Source organism: Meles meles, chromosome 16 (assembly GCF_922984935.1).
Source record: "Meles meles chromosome 16, mMelMel3.1 paternal haplotype, whole genome shotgun sequence".
Lineage (NCBI taxonomy): Eukaryota > Metazoa > Chordata > Mammalia > Carnivora > Mustelidae > Meles > Meles meles.
In genome coordinates this window covers 57,864,041-57,887,340 of record NC_060081.1, presented here as the reverse complement: position 1 = coordinate 57,887,340, position 23,300 = coordinate 57,864,041, and the positions used below count along the sequence as shown (strand labels likewise).

Genomic DNA, 23,300 nt, shown 5'->3' with positions numbered 1-23,300 from the left:
AGAATTATAGACTAAGGACTGAATCACTCATGTCATTTGTTTAGTATTTCTTTTTTTTTTTTTTTAATATTTTATTTATTTGACAGAGAGAAATCACAACTAGGCAAGGAGGCAGGCAGAGAGAGAGGAGGAAGCCGGCTCCCTGTGGAGCAGAGAGCCTGATGTGGGGTTCGATCCCAGGACCCTGGGATCATGACCTGAGCTGAAGGCAGAGGCTTTAACCCACTGAGCCACCCAGGCGCCCCTTAGTATTTCTTTTTAAGATTTATATTTATTTTATATAGAGAGGGCACACGTGGAGGGAACAGAGAGTCTTAAATAGACTCCGTACTGAGTGCAGAGCCCAATGCAGGGCTTGATTTCATGACCCTGAGATCACAACCTGGGCCAAAAACAGTCAAATGCTCAACCGACTAAGCCATCCAGGCCCCCCAGCATGTTTTTTATTAAGCATGAACTGTGTGGTACATTCCTTTTGAAATTGGAATCCTGTAGCTTTTAACATTAAAGCTTTTCAAGTCTTGGAATTTAAACATATCTTTGTTCACTTACTTTGGGACTAATATGTATTGCAGAGGTAAGACTGAAAGGGTGAGGTGACAGATGGCAGCCCATATGGAACTAGTGACTTGTCTTGTTTTCCACTATTTTAGAGATCCTCTAAAGTGTTTAATCTGTCCTCACTAAATAAAAAAGACTATTTACTTTTTTGTTTTTTAAAGATTTATTTATTTGAGAGAGAGAGCATGAGTGGGAGGGGCAGAAGGAGAGGGAGAGAGAATCTCAAGCAGACTCCTTGAGCATGGAGCCTGACATAGGGCTTAATCTCATGACACAAATCAGGACCTGAGCTGAAACCAAGAGTCTGTCACTTAACCAATTGTGCCACTCAGGTACCCTCTACTTATTTTTTTAAAAGACTATTTAAAATAATTTAGGTCTTGGGACACCTGGGTGGCTCAGTTGGTTAAGCGGCTGCCTTCGGCTCAGGTCATGATCCCAGCATCCTGGGATGGAGTCCCATATCGGGCTCCTTGCTCAGCAGGGAGCCTGCTTCTCCTTCTGCCTCTGCCTGCCACTCTGTCTGCCTGTGCTCACTCTCTCTGACGAATAAATAAATAAAATCTTTAAAAAAAAATGATGTATGTCTTGAATTAAAGATTTGTGGGCTATAGATTAGGTTATACTACAGGATTTGGATCAAAAGGACTCTTGTGTACCTTAACCTACTTTTGTACTGTCCTATGTGGTTGAGAAGTGGTTATATGTGGTAATTCATAGTGTTATCTTTCTGTAGCATTCCTTTAAAGAAGATTGGTTCATCTAAGCCTTTTCTTCTTATTCTTTATTACAGATATTCAAGAGAAGCTTACATGGAGTTAATTCATCATATCAGAGAATCGATCCCAGGTACGTTTAAGAAATATTCTGTCGAGGGGCGCCTGGGTGGCTCAGTGGATTGGGCTGCTGCCTTCGGCTCGGGTCATGATCTCAGGGTCCTGGGATCGAGCCCCGCATCGGGCTCTCTGCTCCGCAGGGAGCCTGCTTCCTCCTCTCTCTCTGCCTGCCTCTCTGCCTACTTGTGATCTCTCTCTCTGTCAAATGAATAAATAAAATCTTTAAAAAAAAAAAAAAAGAAAAAAAGAAATATTCTGTCGAGCACATCACTCTACCAGTGGCCACAGCGTTTTTGTTGTGACACTGCCTTATGGCACCCTTCATGTTGCTTTTGCTCCTCTTCATTTTTCTCTTTCTCTCATTTTACTCCTCTCTGTTTTTTTAATGTCTTGGTCTTGCTAGATGTACACAAAAGTATGGATTAGTTTGTGACCTCAAGGTGAAAGAGATTTCTGTATTCTTCGTGTTTCTGAACATATGGGGCAGACCTTGATCTTGTTAGCTGGCAAAGGTAGTTTGGTCTAAATTAGTTCTAATTTGGGGACAATTGGTATCTTTAAAAATGTACACATTTTTAGAAGTAATTCCTTTCCTATTATCTTAATTCTTACCCTTTTTTCTCTTTTCCCTTTCTCCTAATAAAATTACTTTGTAGGGGCGCCTGTGTGGCTCAGTGGGTTAAAGCCTCTGCCTTCAGCTTGGGTCATGATCCCAGGGTCCTGGGATCGAGCCCTGTGTTGGGCTCTCTGCTCTGCAGGGAGCCTGCTTCCTCCTCTTTCTCTGCCTGCTTCTCTGCCTACTTGTGATTTCTCTCTGTCAAATAAATAAAATATTAAAAAAATTACTTTGTTGTCTTTTTTAATTTTTTAAAAGGTTTTGTTTATTTGACAGAGAGAGACATAGTGAGAGAGGGAACACAAGCAGAGGGAGTGGGAGAGGGGGAAGCAGGCTTCCTGCTGAGCCTAGTGTGGGGCTTGATCCCAGGACCTAACTTTGTAGTCTTTTTAATTTAGATTTGGTTGATAATCTCTACATTTGTTTCCAAATTTCTTATTATTGTAACTTGAATTATGCATAGTTTCATTTTGGAGGGGCAGGATTTCTGGGGTGCAGTTTCCTCATCTATAAAATAGAGTTAGTAAGGGGCACTTAGCTGGCTTAGTAGAGCACAGGACCCTTGATCTCAGGGTTATGAGATCAGGCCCCATGTGTGGCATAGAGTTTACTTAAAAAAAAAATATATACATATATTTGTATATATGTAAATATATATATGTAAAATAGAGTTGATAGTACCTCGTTGGATTGTGGGAATAATTACATAGATTAAATTAAATAGATAGGAAAGCGTAGTACTTAATATTTAATGACCCAATAGTTATTGTTCCTATAGTCTTAAACATTGTGTGAAATTGGTTTCAAAGGTATGTTTTTTAAAGAATTTATTTAAATATTTTTACTTATTTTTTTTAAAGATTTTTATTTATTTATTTGACAGAGAAAGACACAGTGAGAGAGGGAACACAGGTGGGGAGTGGGAGAAGGAGAAGCAGCCTTCCCGCTGAGGGGGAGCCTGATGCTGGGCTTGATCCCAGGACCCTGGGGTCGTGACCCGAGCTGAAGGCAGATGCTTAATGACTGAGCCACCCAGGTCCCCCTATTTAAAAACTTTATATAAGATTCATTTATTTTATTTTATTTTTTAAAGATTTTATTTATTTATTTGATAGAGATCACAAGTAGGCAGAGAGGCAGGCAGAGAGAGGGGGGAGGCAGGCTCCCTGCTGAGCAGAGATCCTGATGTGGGGCTCTTTCCCAGGACCCTAGGATCATGACCTGAGCTGAAGGCAGAGGTTTAACCCACTGAGCCACCCAGGCGCCCAAGATTTATTTATTTTATAAAGAATTATTTATTTATTTGAGAGAGAGGGAGAGAGTGCTGCATGCAAGGGGAGGAATCAAGGGAAAAGGAGAGAAGCAGACATTGCTGAGCACAGAGTCCCACACAGGGCTCGACCTCATGATCCTTAGATCATGAACCAAGCCGAAACCAAGAGTCAGACACTTAACCAACTGAGCCAGCCAGGTGCCCTAAAAGGATGGGAACTGGCATGAGAACATTCTGGATAAGCATCTTGCTCTGTAATGACTATTTTGTTTCACTTGCACATGAGCTGAGCAGCTCCAGTAAAAGTTTACAATTGCTGTCCCACCCTTTGTAGCCTACAAGTGCCAAAGGCCTCTCTTGAAGTTAGGCAGCAGTGACATGTTGTCCTTTGTCATGTGTTGCAGGGGTGAGCCTCAGCAGTGATTTCATTGCTGGCTTTTGTGGTGAGACGGAGGAAGATCACCTCCAGACGGTGTCTTTGCTTCGGGAAGTTCAGTACAACATGGGCTTCCTTTTTGCTTACAGTATGAGACAGGTAAGCCCTTCTTGGGTTGGAGGAGAAACTACGTCTGTGATGACAACAGAATTCCTGACTGGTTTCTGGTTGATTATAGACAACTGGGGAGAACAGAAAGTGGCAGCAAGGCAGTTCTTGAGAAGCCACGAGGATCTTACCACTCCAACTCATTTCTTTATTTTTGATTTAATCAATCTGTCTACTGTTTTATACAGTTCAGCGGTTTGAGATGAAAATGGATTGTTTGTGACATTATTTTCATTAAAATATTTTAAATTATGTTTAGATCATTTAGAATTTGAATGTGCAGGTAGGGATGCTATTCTTATAGGAAAGCTAAAATCCTGCAGGACTTTTTTGGCCTACAGATGTGCATTGTTTCACAGATGCACCTTGTTGTCCTCCTAGCCATCCTCAGCTATTTTAGTTTTCATTTTTTAGGCCATGTGAAGCCACTTATAGCCACTAGAGAGCTCTGTACATGGATTCCCAGGAATATAAAGCGGAAGGAGATGAGGAAGGAAGGGGAGAGTAATGTGTATTTCCTGCAGAGGAGGGGTAATTCTGATCTTTTGCCATTTTCTTGATGGTAGGGATGAATTTGCACAGGTCATATCTCCTCTCTCTAGTCAACTTAGTGGGGGCTTTCTTTGTGTTTGGGCTGGAGGCTGAAGAGGCTCGGTGGCCAGGAGGCTCAGGAAAGCTGATTGATGAATGAAGGATCCCATGACCTTAGCCACCACCATCACTCAGCTGCCATCAGCAAAGCTAATTCATGTCTTTTAAAGCTTACTGCCTACTGTTCTGTAGGCAGTGTAAGTGGGCTATTGTATGTATTTATGTCTGTTACAGAATTACCTCAGGGATGAAGCTTCAGAGTAGATTTGGGTTCCAAATCTGCTGCTGCTTTTCCATGGACATCACAAATATGCAAGAGAAATTCTTTTCTAATGTTAGATTTGGGAATGGGTGTGCAGTGTGTGGTGGAAGCGCCATGGGGATTGAATATGAGTATTCACTTTGGGATCTAATTTCTAGGTTAGGGTTAAGGTTATAGAGACCTAAGTAGTCTAGTGGATGAGAGCAAGCATTCAGATTCTGCCAGTCTTACTTAATAACTGTGTGATCTTGAGAAAGGTCATTGGTTTCTCCACCTTTGAAGTGAGAATAGTGTTTGGTAATGGTAAATGCACAATAGATGCAAGTTTTTGTTAATAAGACAAAATAGAGTAAACCCATTCATCTTTGTACTTCTCTCAAAGGACAAGTGGAATGACCACGCATTGATACATAGGTTTTCCTATAATTCCATACTTATATCTAGCTTGGTGGTTCTTCAACTGTATTACAAACCTGTATACAGAAAACTTAAAAAAAAATGTGTTGGGTGCTTGGATGGCTCAGTTGGTTGGACATCGCCTACAGCTCAGGTCATGATCCTGGGGTCCTGGGATTGAGTCCTGTATGGGGCTCCCTGCTCCACAGGGCGTCTGCTTCTTCCTCTGCTCCCCCATTCTTGTTCTCTCTCTCTCTCTCTCTTACAAAATTAAATACAATTTTGAGTCTGATTTTCATGTACTAAGTTTAGAATTTCACCCTTGTAAAAATGTGACTTGACTGCATAGTTACCTTTCTCTTTCAGAATGCTCCTAGAGCTAGAGAACCCTTCTGGCATGGCTTGGGTCTTGTATATATGACTGTAACTTGGAGGTGGAATGAACTTGATCCCTCTCTGTCCCTTAAGAATGGATTCTTTGGGGTGAGGGCACCTGGGAGGCTCAGGCAGTTAAGCATCTGACTTGATTTTGGGTCAGGTTATGATCTCAGGATCTTATGATCAAGCCCCTTGTCAGGCTTCCTGCTCAGAGGGGAGTCTGAGGATTCTCTATCCCTGTCTCCCTCCTCCTCTTTCCCAACTTGTGCATGCACGCATATTTTCTCTCTCCCCTCTCTAAAATAAATACGTCTTTTTTTTTTTTTTTTTTAAAGATTTTATTTATTTATTTGACAGAGAGAGAGGTCACAAGTAGGCAGAGAGGCAGGCAGAGAGAGAGGAGGAAGCAGGCTCCCTGCAGAGCAGAGAGCCCGACGCGGGGCTCGATCCCAGAACCCTGAGATCATGACCTGAGCCGAAGGCAGCGGCTTAATCCACTGAGCCACCCAGGCGCCCCCCCTTTTTTTTTTTTTTTTTTTTTAAAGATTTTATTTCACAGAGAGCGAGAGCACAAGCAGGGGGAGCAGCAGAGGGAGAGGGAGGAGCAGGCTCTCCGCTGAGCAGGGAGCCGGATGTGGGGCTCGATCCCAGGACCGTGGGATCATGACTCAAGCTGGAGGCAGACACCTAACTGACTGAGCCTCCGAGGTGCCCCTAAGATAAACAAATCCTTAAAAAAAAAAAAGAAGAAGAATGGGGAAAAAAGGGAATTCTATGAGTCCTTGGTGACCTCTCTCTTTCTCTCTCTTTTTTTTTTTTTGTAGAAGACCCGGGCATATCACAGGCTGAAAGATGATGTCCCAGAAGAGGTAAAATTAAGGCGTTTGGAGGAACTTATTACTGTCTTTCGAGAAGAAGCAACAAAAGCCAACATGGCCTCTGTGGGTTGTACCCAGCTAGTCCTGGTGGAGGGGGTAAGGTCATATGTATATATATTTTTCGTTTGTTTTTTGGAACACAATATGTCTCCCCCCACTTTTTTTTTTAAGATTTTATTTATTTATTTGACACACAGAGAGAGATCACAAGTAGGCGGAAAGGCAGGCAGAGAGAGAGAGGGAAGCAGGCTCCCCGCTGAGCAGAGAGCCCGATGTCGGACTCAATCCCAGGACCCTGAGATCATGACCTGAGCTGAAGGGCAGACGCTTAACCCACTGAACCACCCAGGTGCCCCTGTGTCTCCCTTTTATTTAGATCTTCTTTGATTTATCAGAGTTCTTGTGTTACGAATCCTATATGTATTTTGTTAGATTTATACCATAGTATCTTTTTTTCTAAGCTGTTATAGTTGCTATTGAATGTTTTAATTTCAGGTGTTTCATGTGCTCATTTTAGTATACAGCTATAACTCAATTTTGTGTGTTTATCTTATACTCTGTGACCTTGCTGAAATCAATAGTTCTAGGAGGTTTTTTTTTGCATTTTCCTTGAGATTTTCTGCATAGGTAATCATGTCATTATGTTTTTTTTTTCCTAATGTTCCAAGCTTCCTTCTTTTATCTTTTCCTCTCCCTTTAGAGAACTTCATTTAGACACTCTGGCAATAGATTCTCTTCCTTCATCTTAGAATGTTGGGATTTCTCCTTCATTCTTGAAAGATATTTTTGTACTTAGCAGCAGAAGGATTAGGAAGAAGTATGTCTGCTCCATCTTTCTGGAAGCAGTATCATATGTATGTTTTTAGAATCAGTTTTATTGTCTGTCTTCAGTCCTTTTCTATTTTTATTATATTTTAATTTTTTGAAGGTTTATTTTTTTTTAAATAATCTCTACAAGCAATTTGGGGCTCATCCATAAACCCAACATTGAGAGTTGGATGTTCTACCAACTGAGCCAGCTATGTGCTCCTTCAGTCTTTTTAAAATCACATTTTGGGGACGACTGGTTGGCTCTGTTGGTTAAGTGTCTGCCTTTGGCTCAGGTCATGATACCAGGGTAGTCCTGCATCAGGCTTCCTGCTCTATAATGAGCCTGCTTCTCCCTCTGTTTCTGCCTTTCCCCCCTACTTGTGTTTTCTCTTTCTCTCTTTCTCAAATAAATAAAATCTTTAAAAAATATATACATTTTCTTAGAAATGTACTGCATTTTGGGAAGTTTGAGGGTCCTATAGGCTTCTCCGGTCATGCCTGGGAACCTAGCTACGAGAGTGATAAACAGATTGGAATAGGGGGTGAGTTTGGGAACGTGAAGCTATATGCTGTAGCCATTGGAGAGGAGGCGAAAGAGAGAGACGGCGCCCTTTATGTGACTCTTCCCAAGTCCTGGATTGAGAAAGGAGAGTCCGTTCCATGTTCTACGATATGGTAGCATCAGAGCTACTAATTGTCTGGTGTTTATGTTTGCTAGGGCTCTTTGGTGAGTAACAGTGAGAATTTCTTCAAGCCATTCAGCCTAAGCCAGAAGGAATTCTTTTTTATACTTCAGAGGTATCTTGTGGAGCCCAAGGGTAGGGGGGACTGTGCTTAGCCTAGGAAGTCCTTTAGGCTCGTACTTTCTTGTCTTCTTAGACCAGCTTTTCCTGCTTCTTCATTTTTGTTACAGAGCACAGCAGCCCTATAGTTCCTGTGTTTACATATTATAGTTCTAGCTATTCACAGACCAAAATTGTGTCTCTCAGCACCAGCTCCAGTTTCCAGGAAGCGTACTTGATCAGCTCATCTGGGTTAGGCGATCTTCCTATGGTCTAGACTTGCAGTTGGCTGATGGATGGTGAGCTCAGTTAACATGATATCCCAAAGGGTGTTTGTCTCACTAAATGCTTTGTAATTTAGAGTATCATCTGTGATTCTGGAGATCTGTACATGTACATGTCTATTAGCAATTTACATTTCATCCAGTAAGAATTAGGTCTTACTGTATTCCGCTCTCCTCACAGAGTCAGGCACAGAAAAGTGTACTTCTCTCTCTATTTTTTCTTTTTCTTTTGAAGATTTTATTTATTTATTTGACAGAGAGAGCACAAGCAGGGGGAGTGGCAGGCAGAGGGAGAGAGAAACAGGCTTCCCAAGGGGCAGGCAGCCCAATGTGGGGCTCGATCCTGGGACCTTGGGATCATGACCTGAGCTGAAGGCAGTTGCTTAACCAACTGAGCCACCCAGGTACCCTGTGTACTTCTCTTTTGAATGAATGAATAAGTACTCAGAGTTTACTAATCTTTGTCCCTAACTTCATCAGGCTTACAGAGAACCTATGGTAATTAAATAAACTGAAATAAGATTATTTCTTAGTATATAACATAAGCCAGTACTCACTTGGGGCTAGAGAATAAATGGATTTTTCAGGGCTAGCAATTAGGAGTCTTTTAGAGGGGACTTTCTTTCCTTTAGTCCTGGCCAGTTTAAAACTTCAGGTTGTGAGGCGCCTGGGTGGCTCAGTGGGTTAAAGCCTCTGCCTTCGGCTCAGGTCATGATCCTAGAGTCCTGGGATTGAACCCCGTACCGGGCTCTCTGCTCAGCAGGGAGCCTGCTTCCTCCTCTCTCTCTGTCTGCCTCTCTGCCTACTTGTCAAAGTAGACTTTGACAAAAGTTGACTTCTCCGTCTGTCAAATAAATAAACTCTTAAAAAATAAAAAATAAAACTTCAGGTTGCTATTGGGATGCCTGGGTGGATCAGTTGCTTAAGCTGCTGCCTTTGGCTCATGTCATGATCCAGGGTCCTGGAATCAAGTCCCATATCGGGCTCCTTGCTCAGCCAGGAGCCTGCTTCTCTCTCTGCCTCTGCCTGCCACTCTGCCTGCTTGTGCGCTCTCTCTCATTCTCTCTGATAATGTGAATAAGTAAATAAATAAATAAAATCTTTAAAAAAACCCTTCAGGTCTATATCCATAGTGGCAGAGAAGATGATTGTAACTCATGTATACTAAGCACTTACTCTCTGCCAGGAACTGTGCACTTTATGGTCCTTGGCACATTGAGTCCCACCACAGTTTTTGGAGGTAGTGCTATTATTAGCCCTTTTATGAGATGAAACAGAGATTCAGAGAAGTAGAATAACTTCCTGAAGGCCATACAGATAGTGTGGCAGAGCCAGAATTTGAGTCAGGTCTATCTCATTCCAGAGCCTCTATACAACATTTCCTCCCCACCTTTTTAAATTATGGGGAATAAAAAGATACACAGATAAAGAGAGAGCGGTATAATGCATGCCTGTGTACCCATTAACAAACCTCAACAGCTGTCAGTACAGTGTTAATCTTGGCTAATCTTGTTTCCATCTTTACTGCCCCCATTAGATTGTTTTGAAGCAAGTAGCTTATATGTCATATTATACATATTATACTTTAAAAAAATTTTTTTTAAAAGATTTTATTTATTTATTTGACAGAGAGAGAGAGATCACAAGTAGGCAGAGAGGCAGACAGAGAGGGGGGAAGCAGGCTCCCTGCTGAGCAGAGAGCCTGATGTGGGACTCGATCCCAGGACCCTGGGATCATGACATGACCTGAAGGCAGAGGCTTTAACCCACTGAGCCACTCAGGCACCCCTATGCATATTATACTCACATATCATAATATTTTGTCAGTTAACCTTTCAGTATATATATCTTTAAGAGATAAGGACTCTTTTTTAAAGAGCTTTATTTATTTATTTTAGAGAGAGGAGAGAGGGTACGGGGATGGGGAGAAGAGACTTAAGCGGACTCTGAGCTCAGTGCAGGCCTGATCTAGGGCTTGATCTCAAACCCTGAGATCAGGACCTGAGCTGAAACGGAGAAGTGGACACTTAACTGACTATGCCACCCCGTGCAAGATAAGGACTCTTTTAAGAAAAAGACCCGACCGGGACACCTGAGTGACTCAGTTGATTAAACTGAAGTTGTCTGCCTTTAGCTCAGGTCATGATCCCAGGATCCTAGGATTGAGTCCTGCATGGGGCTTTCTGCTCAGTGGGGAGCCTGCTTCTCCCTCTGCCTCCTGCTCACTCCCTCTCGCTCTTGCTCACTCTCTCTGACAAGTAAATAAAATCTTAAAGAAACCAACATAATGCTATTGTCATATCTGAAATAATTGACAGTTGTTTATTAATATTGTCAAATATTTAGTCAATGTTCTTATTTCTGTTTGTCGCAAATATTTTTATATTTTTATGGTTGATTTGTTCAAATCACGGAACCCGAACACTTGTCTTTTAAAAAATTTATTGTAAAACGATCATAAACTTACAGAAAAGTTGTAATACAGTACCAAATTTTTTTTGACTCATTAGAGAATTATTTGCTGACCTGATGCCCTCAACCCCCTCAAATACTGTAGTATATGTCTCATAAAACCAGCAACATTCTCCTATATAACTACAGTACAACTATCAAAATCAGGAAATTAACCTTGTTACATTTCTGCAATCCAATCCTCCAACCCCATTTAAGTTTCTCCATTTTTTCAGAACTGTCCTTTACAGCAAAAAGATGTCTTATCTGTCTGGTCTCCTTCAGTCTAGAATAATTCCTCAGCCTTTCTTTGACTTTCATTATCTCGACACTTCGTGATTATAGGTGTGTTATTTATTTACTTATTTTTTAAGATTTTATTTATTAATTTGACAGAGAGCACAAGCAGGGGGAGTGGCAGAGGGAGAGGGAGAAGAAGGCTTCCTGCAGAGATGGGGAAGCCTGATATAGGACTCTATTCCAGGACTCCAGGATCATGACCTGAGTGGAAGGCGGTGGCTCAACCAATTGAGCCACCCAGGCACCCCAGGCCTATTATTTTGTAGAATGTTCCTTAATTTGAGTTTGAAGAGTTTCCTCGTGGTAAGATTCAGGTTATATATTTTTAGGCAGGCGTATTAGGGAAATGATATTGTGTCCTTTCTATTGTATTCTTTGGGGTGGCATACAGTTGTGATGGTTTCATTACTAGTGATAATAATTTTGAACATTTCATTAAGGTGATGTCAGCTAGGTTTGCTGACTGAAAAGTTATTCTTTTTCCTTTTGTTAGCGAGTGTTTTGTAAGGAGAGAGTAGGGAATCTTTTTAAATCTTACCTGACTGTTGTTTCCCTAAAGTAGTGTTAGTTTAAGAACTAAAATACCTTTTCCCTCTGGCTGCTTTTTAAAGATAATTTGCTTTATCACTGTTTTTAGAAATTTGATATGTCTTGGCATGGCTTTCTTTGTGTGTATTCCTTGTGTTTTCCTTGTGATGTGTTAAGGCTTCTTAGTTTGTGGGTTTATAATTTTCATCAAATTTGGAGAATTTCATCTGTCGCTTTTCAGATATTTTTCCTGTACTCCTGCTTCCTGTCACCACTTGTTCTGTTTCTTTTGTCCTTCTGTGACTCCAATTACTTACATATCCAACCACTTGATGTTGTTCTATAGGTCATTGAAACTGTTCACTTTTTTCTGCCTTTTGTATCTCTGTGCTTCATTATGGATAATTTCTTTTGCTCTGTTTTCATGTTCACTATTTTTTCCTTTAGCAGTGTTTAATCTGCTATTATCTTGAATTTTTAATTTCCTATATTATATTAGCATCTGTATGAATTACATTTGGTTTTTAATACCTTCCCTTCTGTATTCTTGTTTTCCTTTGAAACTTAGTTTCCTTTGAATTTGATTACAAAAATTGGTTTATTATTTTTGTGATAATTCCATTATTGCTATTATTTCTTGGTCTGTTTTTGTTGATTGACTTTTGTATTGATTCTGGGTCACATTTTTCTGTTTTTGGATATATCTAGTGATTTTTGATGGGATATTTGACATTGTGATGTTCATTTTTGAGGTTCGGATTTTGTGTTGGGCTTTGTTCTGATAGGCAGTTATATTATTTGTGGTTGAGTTTAATCCTTTCAAGATTCATGTTTAAAGTTTGTTAGAAAAGTTAAAAAAAAAAGGAAAAGCTTTTTTATCCCAAGGATAGTTTAGCCTCATTACTAAGGTGTGGCTTTTCTGGAGACACTACTGCATGTCCCATGGAATCAGTGAGGACTGTCTAGTGGTAGGTCTGATGATTCTCACCCTTGCATGAGCTCTGGGAGCCCATCTGCTGACAGTTTCCAGGTTACTTTCTCTGACTGATTCAATGGAGTTTCACTATATAAGCAGGTGTCAGTATTCATCAAGGACTTAAAGGATCCCTGTGCATATTTCTATAGCTCTTTTTCTGCTTTCCTCCCTCTTCTTTAGAACTTGCTCTGCAGTTTCTAGCTACTGCAGGCTCCCTGAACTCTGATCTCTTTTTCCCAAATCCAGAGAGAACCACCGTGCTCTGCCTCAAGATCTTCCTGCTTTGCATGCTTCTATATGACGCATGCCTTCTGGCAGAATGTAGGGGTCATTGGAGGGCTCATCTCATTTGTTCCCTTCTTTTGGGTTCACAGTCTTGTATGGTCTGTAGTTCAGTATCTGAAAATAATGATTTCATATATTTTGTCCAGTTTCCTGGTTAAGGCCAGGGGGTAAATTTGCTTCTTGTCACTTTATAATGGCTGAAAGAGAAAAACTTGTATATTCTAGAAGGTAATACCATTCTACTGGCTTTATAATTCTTCTGACCCCATCTTCTGTACATTGTGATGGGGACTCTGATTTCATGTCTGCCTGTTCATTAGGGTTACAAGTAACCCAGGCAAGACAACCCCAGAACATTCCTGAGTGATTACTGTGAGACTGGATATAGTGAAAGTCAGTTTGCCAACTGCATCACCCATGTGTCCTTGCTTTTAGGACTGTTGGAAGTCCATTCCTGAGGAAGGTAATTCTGTAAGCAAAGACTGATTGAGTCATTTATTAACGTATAGTCAGCAAAACTTTATTGAGTTTCTGTAGTGTGCCACACATTGTCCTTGTTGGTGAAGCAGCAGTAAAGATGCAGTCTTCAGTGATTCCTTGGTGAAGGAGAGCTCTGTAAGTGAGACCCTTAGGGATCTGAGACAGAGAAGGCATAATTTCTGCCCTCCCGGAACTGATAACTGACAGATTCATAACTCTCTGTTCTTTTCACAGCACAGTAAACGCTCTGCTTCTGATCTGTGTGGCCGGAATGATGGAAACCTTAAAGTGATCTTCCCTGATGTAGAGCTGGAGGACGTTAATAACTCTGAGGTCAGGGTCAGAGCTCAGCCTGGGGACTATGTGCTGGTGAAGGTAAGGTTTCCTTTGGGGCTTTATCTTGCATTATGAAATGGATGTTGGGTTGGATAATTTGGTAGAATGAAATTTCTTCCAGGAGAAATTCTTTAGTAAAATAAATATCTCTTCTCAGCCTGAACAATGAAAGGGCACCTTGGACTGAATTTTGAACTGCTTCTAAGTAATGCCTTCTTGTTTTTCTTTGCCTTTCTTCTGTCTTAGAAGGGTTCTTTTTAGGAATTTAGTGAGATTAGAGTACACAGTAGCATACAGTTCCCTGCAGCAGAGAGACTAGGAAGTGGAAGTGATTCCGAGTGAGTTCATTGTCTGTCTGTCAGTGATGAGCATGCCCTTTGAGGTCTCCGATGCCCTAGGTATCCCTCACTTCTGGACTAGGAGATCCAGATGAATGGGTGTGGGATTTCCCCTTCCTCCCCCCCACCCCCCATGTACTTTCTTCCTATCTCTTTTTCTTACCACATTACTGCCATCTACTACTGTCTGTAACTGCCATCCTCCTTTCCTTCTGGTCCTCATGTCCATTTTACCCCAGAACCAGAGACTGACAGGAGACATTCTGATGAGGTAGGCAGGAACAAAGCTTCTTCTCCCACACGAAGCTATGAAGAATATGCAGAAGACAGAGATGGAGAGAGGGTGATTCTTTTTTCTGCTGATGCTGATTAGTATTATATCCTTTGCCCTGTTCCCCCATACCTCACCCTTTACTTGCTGTCCTTCCTCTTACTGTCACATCTTTTTTGTCATGGGAGCCATGGTCCGTGGCTTGCAGCTGAAGAAGGCATGTAGCTTCTTTGGATTGGCCTGGAAATTTTACCACCGCGAGATGTTCTGTTCTGTCCATCTGACAAAAGCTTAAAACACATAATTAAAACTTAAAACATAATTGCTGGTTGGGGACTTTACGTGATCCTATTTCCTTCTGGCTTTGTTTCAACTGGGCTTTGTCTTACTTTAAGAATTTACTAAGTGGAATAATAGCTACTAGACAGCAATGTGATTGATTTGGAAATAATCCCTCATAGACTTCTCCATTTGTTCTTTTTTGGAGGACACTCTTGTTTGCTTATTTCTCTGTCTTTTGAATGTTTGCTTTTTTGGTTTTTATTTGCTTTCCCACCCCTCCTCCTTTTCACTGTAGCTAAGGGTTACTGGAAAAGGGAGATGAGGTTGGTGTACTGGCTTGTATTGTTAGTTTGATATTCTTTTATGTAATGGAAAAATTCCATCTGTCAAGAAAGGTAGAAAGTTTATGCTCTATTACTTGCTACTCCTTTTTTTTCCCCAAGTGACATAAAACCCACAGGTAAGATTTAGTGGAAGGATCTAAATGAAGACGGTGCTGTGGAGCTGGGGTTCTTTTTTTTTTTTTTAAAGATTTTATTTATTTGACAGAGAGGGAGAGATCAGAAGCAGGCAGAGAGAGAGGGAAAACAGGCTCCCTGCTGAGAGAGCCCGATGCAGGACTCGATCTCAGGACCCTGAGATCATGACCTGAACTGAAGGCAGGGGCTTAACCCACTGAACCACCCAGGTGCCCTGAAACTGGGGTTCTGTTGACTCTTCTCTGTTTTTCCTCCCTGCTGTTCCCATTTCTCTTTACATGGAGTTTCTAGGCTGCGCTAGAACCACTTTCTCATATATCTCAATTTTTTTTAAGGTTTATTTATTTATTTATTTTTAAAGTAGTCTCTACACTAACACGGGGCTTGAACCTATAATGTCAAGATCAGTTGGCATGCTCTACCGACTAAGCCAGCCAGGTGCCCCACATTTCACTTTCTTGTCTCTCTTTTTTATCTGGGGCTTATTTGGCTAAACCCCAACCCTGGTGAAAGTGGTTCTTTTCTTTTTTTTTTTTTTTAAAGATTTTATTTATTTATTTGACAGAGAGAGAGATCACAAGTAGGCAGAGAGGCAGGCAGAGAGAGAGGAGGAAGCAGGCTCCCTGCGGAGCAGAGAGCCCGATGCGGGGCTTGATCCCAGGACCCTGAGATCATGACCTGAGCCGAAGGCAGCGGCCCAATCCACTGAGCCACCCAGGCGCCCCGAAAGTGGTTATTTTCTTTTGCATCTGCACCCTAGCAGCTGAACATCAGTAGGGAAAAGCATGCAGGTAATCTGTATTACACAGATTAGGTCAAATGATGATTAATAACTCAAAATACAGAGGCTTAAATATGGTGGCTCTCTTTTACATAAAAATCTAGATATGGAAGGTCCAGAATTGGTGATTGTGATGGTTTCATGGTCATCAGAGGTCTGGGCTCCTATCTTTTGCTCTGCTGTGTGTAGTCTCCAATCCTTAAGGTTATTCCATTATCCTGGGGGTTGCTTCAGCCACCAGATCCATATTCTAACTGGCAGGAAGGAGGAAGAGAGGGAAAGGGCATGTTCTCTTCCTTTTAGGGCAGTTTATAATTGTTCTACACACAGTTTATAACACATTATACCAGGCTGCTAAGAAGCTGGGAAGTGTGGTCTTCATTCTGAATGATCAGATGTCCAGCTAATAATTGGGAGTTCTGTTAGGAAGAAGAGGAGAAGTATTGGGAGACAAGTAACAGTTTCTGCCACATGAACCCAGCTGCGTTCAGTTCAAATTCATGACCATAAAACTCAACACGAGCACTCAGCGTGGCCCTGAAATCTGATCCTACTCTATTTCCTTAGTAAATTGACTTTCCTACTCTTTCTCCTTAAATCTTTACTCACCTATTGAAATCCTAGTCTCAGCTGATGTCTTTGTCTCCTGTTTCTTGGAGAAAAGTGATACAATCAGATGAAACCTCATTGTCTCATCATTATTTCCACTAGCTCACTCAAACCCCTACTGTTCACTCACACATGGGACTGTACAGGAAACATCTTCATGTTCTTTTGCACTCTCCCTTATGTTTTCTTTTCCATCCCTTTTCATCCTTTCAAGAGATTTGCATTTATATCCTTTCTTGCATCTTAAACTTAATATGGCCAAAATAGAATGAATTCTACATTGTAGCTTTCTTCTTTTCAAACGTTCCCTATCTGTATTAAGTGGCACACTTGGTTGCTCAAGCCAAAAATATAGGACTCATTGTAGATACTCACTTTTCTGTGCTCTGGCAGCAGTCTGTCTGTTTTAGCTCACTTATGGAATGTATCTTGAAGCTGCCTCTTTCTATCTCCAAACTACCATCATTTCTTGGCTGGGAGATTTTAGCAGTCTTCTCATGATTTTCTGTTGTATTTTATTTTATTTTTAAATATTTTATTTATTTATTTGACAGAGATCACAAGCAGGCAGAGAGGCAGGCAGAGAGATAGAGGAGGAAGCAGGCTCCCTGCTGAGCAGAGAGCCCGATGTGGGGCTCGATCCCAGGACTCTGGGATCATGACCTGAGCAGAAGGCAGAGGCTTTAACCCACTGAGCCATCCAGGCACCCTTTCTGTTGTATTTTAAGATGAATTATTTTATTGAAGCATATCATAAAGGTAGAAAATTGTCCATATTACACTACTTGACAAATTATCACAAAGTGACCCTACCCCTATAACTACCACCTGGATCAAGAAATAGAATATTTCTTCATGTTCCTACTAGTTACTCTTCTTCCCTACGTCCTAATTTCTTCTTCTTCTTCCTCTTCTTTTTTTTTTTTTTTTTTTTTGAGAGCGTGCTAGAGAAGTGTGGGAGGGACAGGGAGAGAGAGAATGCCAAGCAGGCTCAGTGTTCCGCATGGAGCCCAGTGTGGGGCTCCATCCCACAACCCTGAGATCATGACCTGAGCCAAAATCAAGAGTCAGACGCTCAACCAACTAAGCTGCCTAGCTACTCCTACATCCTAATCTCTAATGCCATTGCTGGTTTTGCCTGTTTTGGTTATAAAATTGAATCATATGACATCTATTTTTGTTGTTTGTCTTCTTTTCCTAAGTCTTACGTTGAGTAGTTCATCTGTTTGTATTTATCCATGTTATATGAATATACTGCAGTTTGTTTATGGCTTATACTATTGATGGCCATTTTGGTTGTTTCCATTTTGGAGCTGTTGTGATGGGATTGCTAAGACTATTCTTGTACATGTGTTTTAGTGCACATACGTGTTCTTTTCTGTTGGGTAAATGGCTTAGAATTGTTGTCGCATGAAGTGTAAGTAACAGAACTAGACAAAGCAGTTGTACCATATTGCCCTCCCACCAGCAGGATGTGAGAATTCCAAAGGCTTCATATTTTCCACTTCCATTCTTGCGCTCCTCTAGTCTGTCTGCGCCACAGTAGTGGTCTTTCTAAATCAGGTCACTGACTCCTCTGCTTCAGCCCTCCAGTGGATTCTCATTGGAGCCAGCATGAAATGCACGATGTCTTAGGCCTTACATGATGTGTCCCAGCCGCCTTTCCAACTTCATGTCCCCTCACTCTTCTGCACCCTCTTCTCCAGCCTTGGTGGCCTCCTTTTGGCCCCTCAAACCTAGTGCTAGTGTCAGGGACTTTGCACATGTTGTGTTGCTTGGGAGGCTCTTGATTTTTATGTGACTGCCACCTTTTTAGCCTTCATTTTGTCTCTGAAATGTCACCTCCACGAGATGCCTTCTCTTTAGGGAAGCTAAAGCAGGTTCCCTTTATCTTAACGGCCCATTTTATCTTCATAACCATTTTCAGTGCCTGAAGTCATCTTTGTTTACATATTTTTGCCTGTCTTCTCCTGAAAGCTCCTTTGGGGGTCACATGCTTTCAGCTCTCAATTAGAGAGAAAAGAGAGCTTTTCTCACCAAATTTTGGCCATAAATATCCTAAGGAAGGATTTGACTGGTATGCCTAGATCACAGCTTACTGCTGGGGTTAGGAGGGCAGGCAGGGTCAGTGATGGGCAGCTCACACCAGAAAGTTACGGCTGGTGCTGCAGAAGAACCGTCTCTCAAGAGAAGAGGGGGAAGTGGTAGTTTGGGACTGAACTATTTTAGACTTCTTAAATTATATGTATTACCGTTGTATCAGATGTCTTTTCTTTCTAGGACTGGGGGCACATGGGAACCATGCAGTCTCTGCTGGCTTGTCACCACTTCCATTAGACTCCTTTTGGTGGCCTCTCTTCTGGAGGCTCCACATTCAGTGCAGTCCTGGTTACCTTACTTTCTTCTGACTGGTTTTCTTTCAGATCACGTCCACCAGCTCTCAGACGCTTAAAGGACATGTTCTCTGCAGGACCACCCTGAAGGACTCCTCAGCATATTGCTGACCTGAGCGGATGGCCTTAGGGTTGACATGGGCTGTCCTTGCTGACAGGGAAGGAGATATGACTGGTCACTCATGAAAGCGATAACAAGGCTCTGGTGACAAACTGCAAGTGGTGAAGCAACTGTATGTCAGATGGGAAGTATGTCTCTTTGCTGCTATGTGAACAGCTTTTACAGACATTAAATTTACGGAAAGTAAAGTGGTCCCTTTGTCTTTACTTTTACTTCATTTTTGCCTTGGTTGGTGTTTCTGGGCTTTCCCCTACAGTCTGTGTTAAGTGTTTTCCAACCCAATTTTTGCTGTGTACACTGCTAACTTGTTTGATTTTCAGCTCTGGACCCTATGAGTTAAAGACTAAAGGAGGGGAAGGTGGAGAGAACCATTTGCTTGGGAAAACCTGTCCCACACTTTCTCATATTTTGGTTTATTGATTTTGACTTAGCTGCCTGTCTCCTTACTTTATTCTCACATTTTACCTGAGGATTTCCCTCATGGGCCTCTTTTTTTAGCCTGTCAGGTCATTCATTGCCCTTAGGTCTGACAGCACTTAGAGGATTTTTTTCCTGATTTTATTTTAGGGGTGGGGTTTTTTGTTTTTTTTTTTTTTGGTTTTTATTTTATGTTTTTATTTTAATTCAAGTTAGTTAACTGTTAATTACAGTTGTATATGACTAATATATTAGTTTAAGGTGTACAATATAGTGACTCAGTTAATCAGTACTTCCATACATCACCCAGTGCTCTTCACAAGTACACTCCTTAATCCCCATCACCTGTTTTAGCCGTCCCTCTGACTCCTCCCTGCTGGTAACCAGAAGTTTTCTGTAGTTTTTTTTTGTTTTTTTTTTTTTTTAAAGATTTTGTTTATTTACTTGACAGACAGAGATCACAAGTAGGCAGAGAGGCAGTCAGAGAGAGAGGAAGGGAAGCAGGCTCCCTGCTGAGCAGAGAGCACGATGCTGGGCTTGATCCCAGGATCCTGGGATCATGACCTGAGCTGAAGGCAGAGGCTTTAACCCACTGAGCCACCAAGATGCCCCTTGTTTTCATTTTTAAAAAAGCTTTTATTTCTTTATTTGACAGAGCACAAGCAGGAGGAGTGATAGGCAAAAGGAGAGGGAGAAGGGAGCTGAGCAGGGAGCCTGAAGTGGGGCTCGATCCCAGGACCCTGGGATCATGAACTGAGCCAAAAGCACTTAACCGACTGAGCAACCAGGTGTCCCATGAAAGTTGAGTTTTATAAGTTCTTTACATATTTTGGATACTAACACTTTATCAGATGTGTCATTTCCAAACATCTTCTCCATAGACTGCCTTTTAGTTTTTTGATTGTTTCCCTCGTTGTGTAGAAGCTTTTTATTTTGATGTAGTCCTAATGTTTAGTTTTGCCTTTCTTTCCCTTGCCTCAGGAGACATATTTAGAAAGAAGCTGCAACAGCTGATGTCAAGGAAGTTACTGCCTGTGGTTTTTTCCTAGGCTTTTCATGGTTTCAGACCTCACATTTTAGGTCTTTAATCCAGTGTAAACTTATTTTGTGTATGGTGTAAGAAAGTGGTCCAGTATCATTCTTTTGCATGTTGCTGTCCAGTTTTCCCAACGCCATTTTTTGAAGAGACTGTCTTTTTCCTATTGGATATTCTTTCCTGCTTTGTCAAAGATTAATTGACCATATAATTGTGGGTTCATTTCTGGGTTTTCTATTTTGTTCTGTTGATCTGTGTGTCTGTTTTTTGCCAGCACCATACTGTTTTGATTACTACGCCTTTAATAACTTAACCTCCAGAATTGTGATACCTCTGGCTTTGTTTCTCTTTTTCAAGGTTGCTCTGGCTCTTTAGGGTCTTTTGTGGTTCCATACAAATTTTACGATTCTTTGTTCTAGCTCTGTGAAAAATGTTGTTTTTTTTTTTATTTAAGTTTTTATTTATTTATTTGACACAGAGAGAGATCATAAGTAGGCAGAGAGGCAAGCAGAGAGAGAGGGGGAATCAGGCCTCCTGCTGAGCAGAGAGCCGAATGTGGGACTTGATCTCAGGGCCCTGGGATCAGGACCCTGAGATCATGACCTGGGCCAAAGGCAGAGGCTTAACCCACTGAGCCACCCAGGTGCCCCAAAAATGTTGGTATTTTGATGGGGATTGCATTAAATCTGTAGATGCTTTGGGTAGTGTGGACTTTTTTTTTTTTTTTAAGATTTTATTTATTCGACCGACAGAGATCACAAGTAGGCAGAGAGGCAGGCAGGGAGAGGAGGAAGCAGGCTCTCGGCGGAGCAGAGAGCGTGACGCGGGGCTGGATCCCAGGACCCTGAGATCATGACCTGAGCAGAAGGGAGAGGCTTTAACCCACTGAGCCACCCAGGCGCCCCTAGTGTGGACATTTTAACAATATTTGTTCTTCTAATCCATGAGCATGGAATGTCTTTCCATTTCTTTGTGTCACCTTCAGTTTCTTCCATCAGCATTTTATAGATTTCAGAGTATAGGTCTTTTACCTCTGGTTACGTTTATTCCTAGGTATCTTACTATTTTTGGTGCATTTGTAAATGGGATTGGTTCCTTAATTTCTCTTTCTGCTGCTTCATTATTGGTATATAGAAATGCAACAGATTTCTGTATATTGATTTTTGTGTCTTGCGACTTTTTACTGAATCTGTTTATCAGTTCTACCAGTTTTTTGATGGAGTCTTTAGGGTTTTCTGTATAGAGTACCATGTCTTCTGCAAATAGTGAAAGTTTACAGAGAAGCAGTCAAACTGAAGCACAAAGCTGACCCTGCTTCAAGCAATTTTGTTTTTACAACTATTCCTTTCACAAGCAAGCCTTAAAAAAAAAAAAAAAGACAACTTCCTTTCTCTTCAGCTCCCACACCCCATTTTTCTCAGCAGACTGCAATCTACATTCAATAAAAAGTATATAATGCCCATTTTTATATGCACATTTTTTTTTCCATTTTATTTATTTTTTCAGCGTAACAGTATTCATTCTTTTTGCACAACACCCAGTGCTCCATGCAAAACGTGCCCTCCCCATTACCCACCACCTATTCCCCCAACCTCCCACCCCTGACCCTTCAAAACCCTCAGGTTGTTTTTCAGAGTCCATAGTCTCTTATGGTTCGCCTCCCCTCCCCAATGTCCATAGCCCGCTCCCCCTCTCCCAATCCCACCTCCCCCCAGCAACCCCCAGTTTGTTTTGTGAGATTAAGAGTCATTTATGGTTTGTCTCCCTCCCAATCCCATCTTGTTTCATTTATTCTTCTCCTATCCCCCTACCCCTCCATGTTGCTTCTCCATGTCCTCATATCAGGGAGATCATATGATAGTTGTCTTTCTCCGATTGACTTATTTCACTAAGCATGATACGCTCTAGTTCCATCCACGTCGTCGCAAATGGCAAGATTTCATTTCTTTTGATGGCTGCATAGTATTCCATTGTGTATATATACCACATCTTCTTTATCCATTCATCTGTTGATGGACATCTAGGTTCTTTCCATAGTCTGGCTATTGTAGACATTGCTGCTTATATGCACATTTTTAAACTTCCAAGTTCTGAAAATTGTTTACTGGTTATCTCTATTTAAGGGAAAAAAACCATTTTGGATTAAAAAAAATAGTGAAAGTTTACTTCTTATCAATTTCAATGCCTTTTATTTCTTTTTGTTGCCTGATTGCTGTGGCTAGGACTTCCAGTACTGTGTTGAATAAATGTGGTAAGAGTGGACATCCTGACCTGAGGGGAAAAGCTCTTAAGTTTTTCCCTATTGAGGGTGATACTTGCTCAGGGTTTTTCATATGTGGCCTTTATTATGTTGAGGTATGTTCCCTTTATTATGTTGAGGTATGTTCCCTCTAAACCTACTTTGTTGAGGGTTTTTAACATGAATGGGTGTTGTACTTTGTCACATGCTTCTTCTGCATCTGTTGAAATGATCGTATGATTCTTATCCTTTCTTTTATTGATGGGATGTATCATGTTGATTGATTTGTAAATATGGAACCATCCTGGCAATATAAATATAAATAAATCTCACTTGATCGTGGTGAATGATTTTTTTTTTTAAAGATTTTATTTATTCATTTGACAGAGAGATCACAAGTAGGCAGAGAGGCAGGCAGAGAGAGAGGAGGAAGCAGGCTCCCTGCTGAGCAGAGAGCCCGATGCAGGGCTCAATCCCAGGACCCTGAGATCATGACCTGAGCTGAAGGCAGCAGCTTAATCCACTGAGCCACCCAGGCGCCCCATGGTGAATGATTTTTTTAATGTATTATTGAATTCAGTTTGCTAGTATTTTGTTGAGAATTTTCACATCTGTGTTCATTAAGAATATTGGTCTGCAGCTCTCTTTTTTAATGGTACCTTTATCTGTTTTTGGTATCAGCGTACTAATGCTGGCCTCATGGAATGAATTTGGAAGTTTTCCTTCCTTTTCTGTTTTTTTGGAATAGTTTGAGAATAGGTATTAAC

The 23,300-nt window shown here is 41.3% G+C and overlaps 1 protein-coding gene across 5 annotated transcripts in view; it reads left to right on the top strand.

Annotated features, from left to right (window-relative positions):
* The window catches only part of CDK5RAP1 (CDK5 regulatory subunit associated protein 1), a 36,423-nt gene extending 17,394 nt beyond the window's left edge, over positions 1 to 19,029 (top strand). For 4 of the 5 annotated variants that reach the window (XM_045980077.1, XM_045980081.1, XM_045980078.1 and 1 more), the window contains 5 exons: positions 1,355 to 1,410; positions 3,691 to 3,821; positions 6,282 to 6,431; positions 13,466 to 13,606; positions 18,751 to 19,029. In XM_045980077.1, the coding sequence (XP_045836033.1) occupies positions 1,355 to 1,410; positions 3,691 to 3,821; positions 6,282 to 6,431; positions 13,466 to 13,606; positions 18,751 to 18,831 (559 nt within the window). In that variant the 3' untranslated portion in view covers positions 18,832 to 19,029. The remainder of the gene's footprint in view (positions 1 to 1,354; positions 1,411 to 3,690; positions 3,822 to 6,281; positions 6,432 to 13,465; positions 13,607 to 18,750) is intronic. The other variant, XM_045980080.1, reaches the window with a different exon arrangement.
* Positions 19,030 to 23,300: the final 4,271 nt, after the last annotated feature.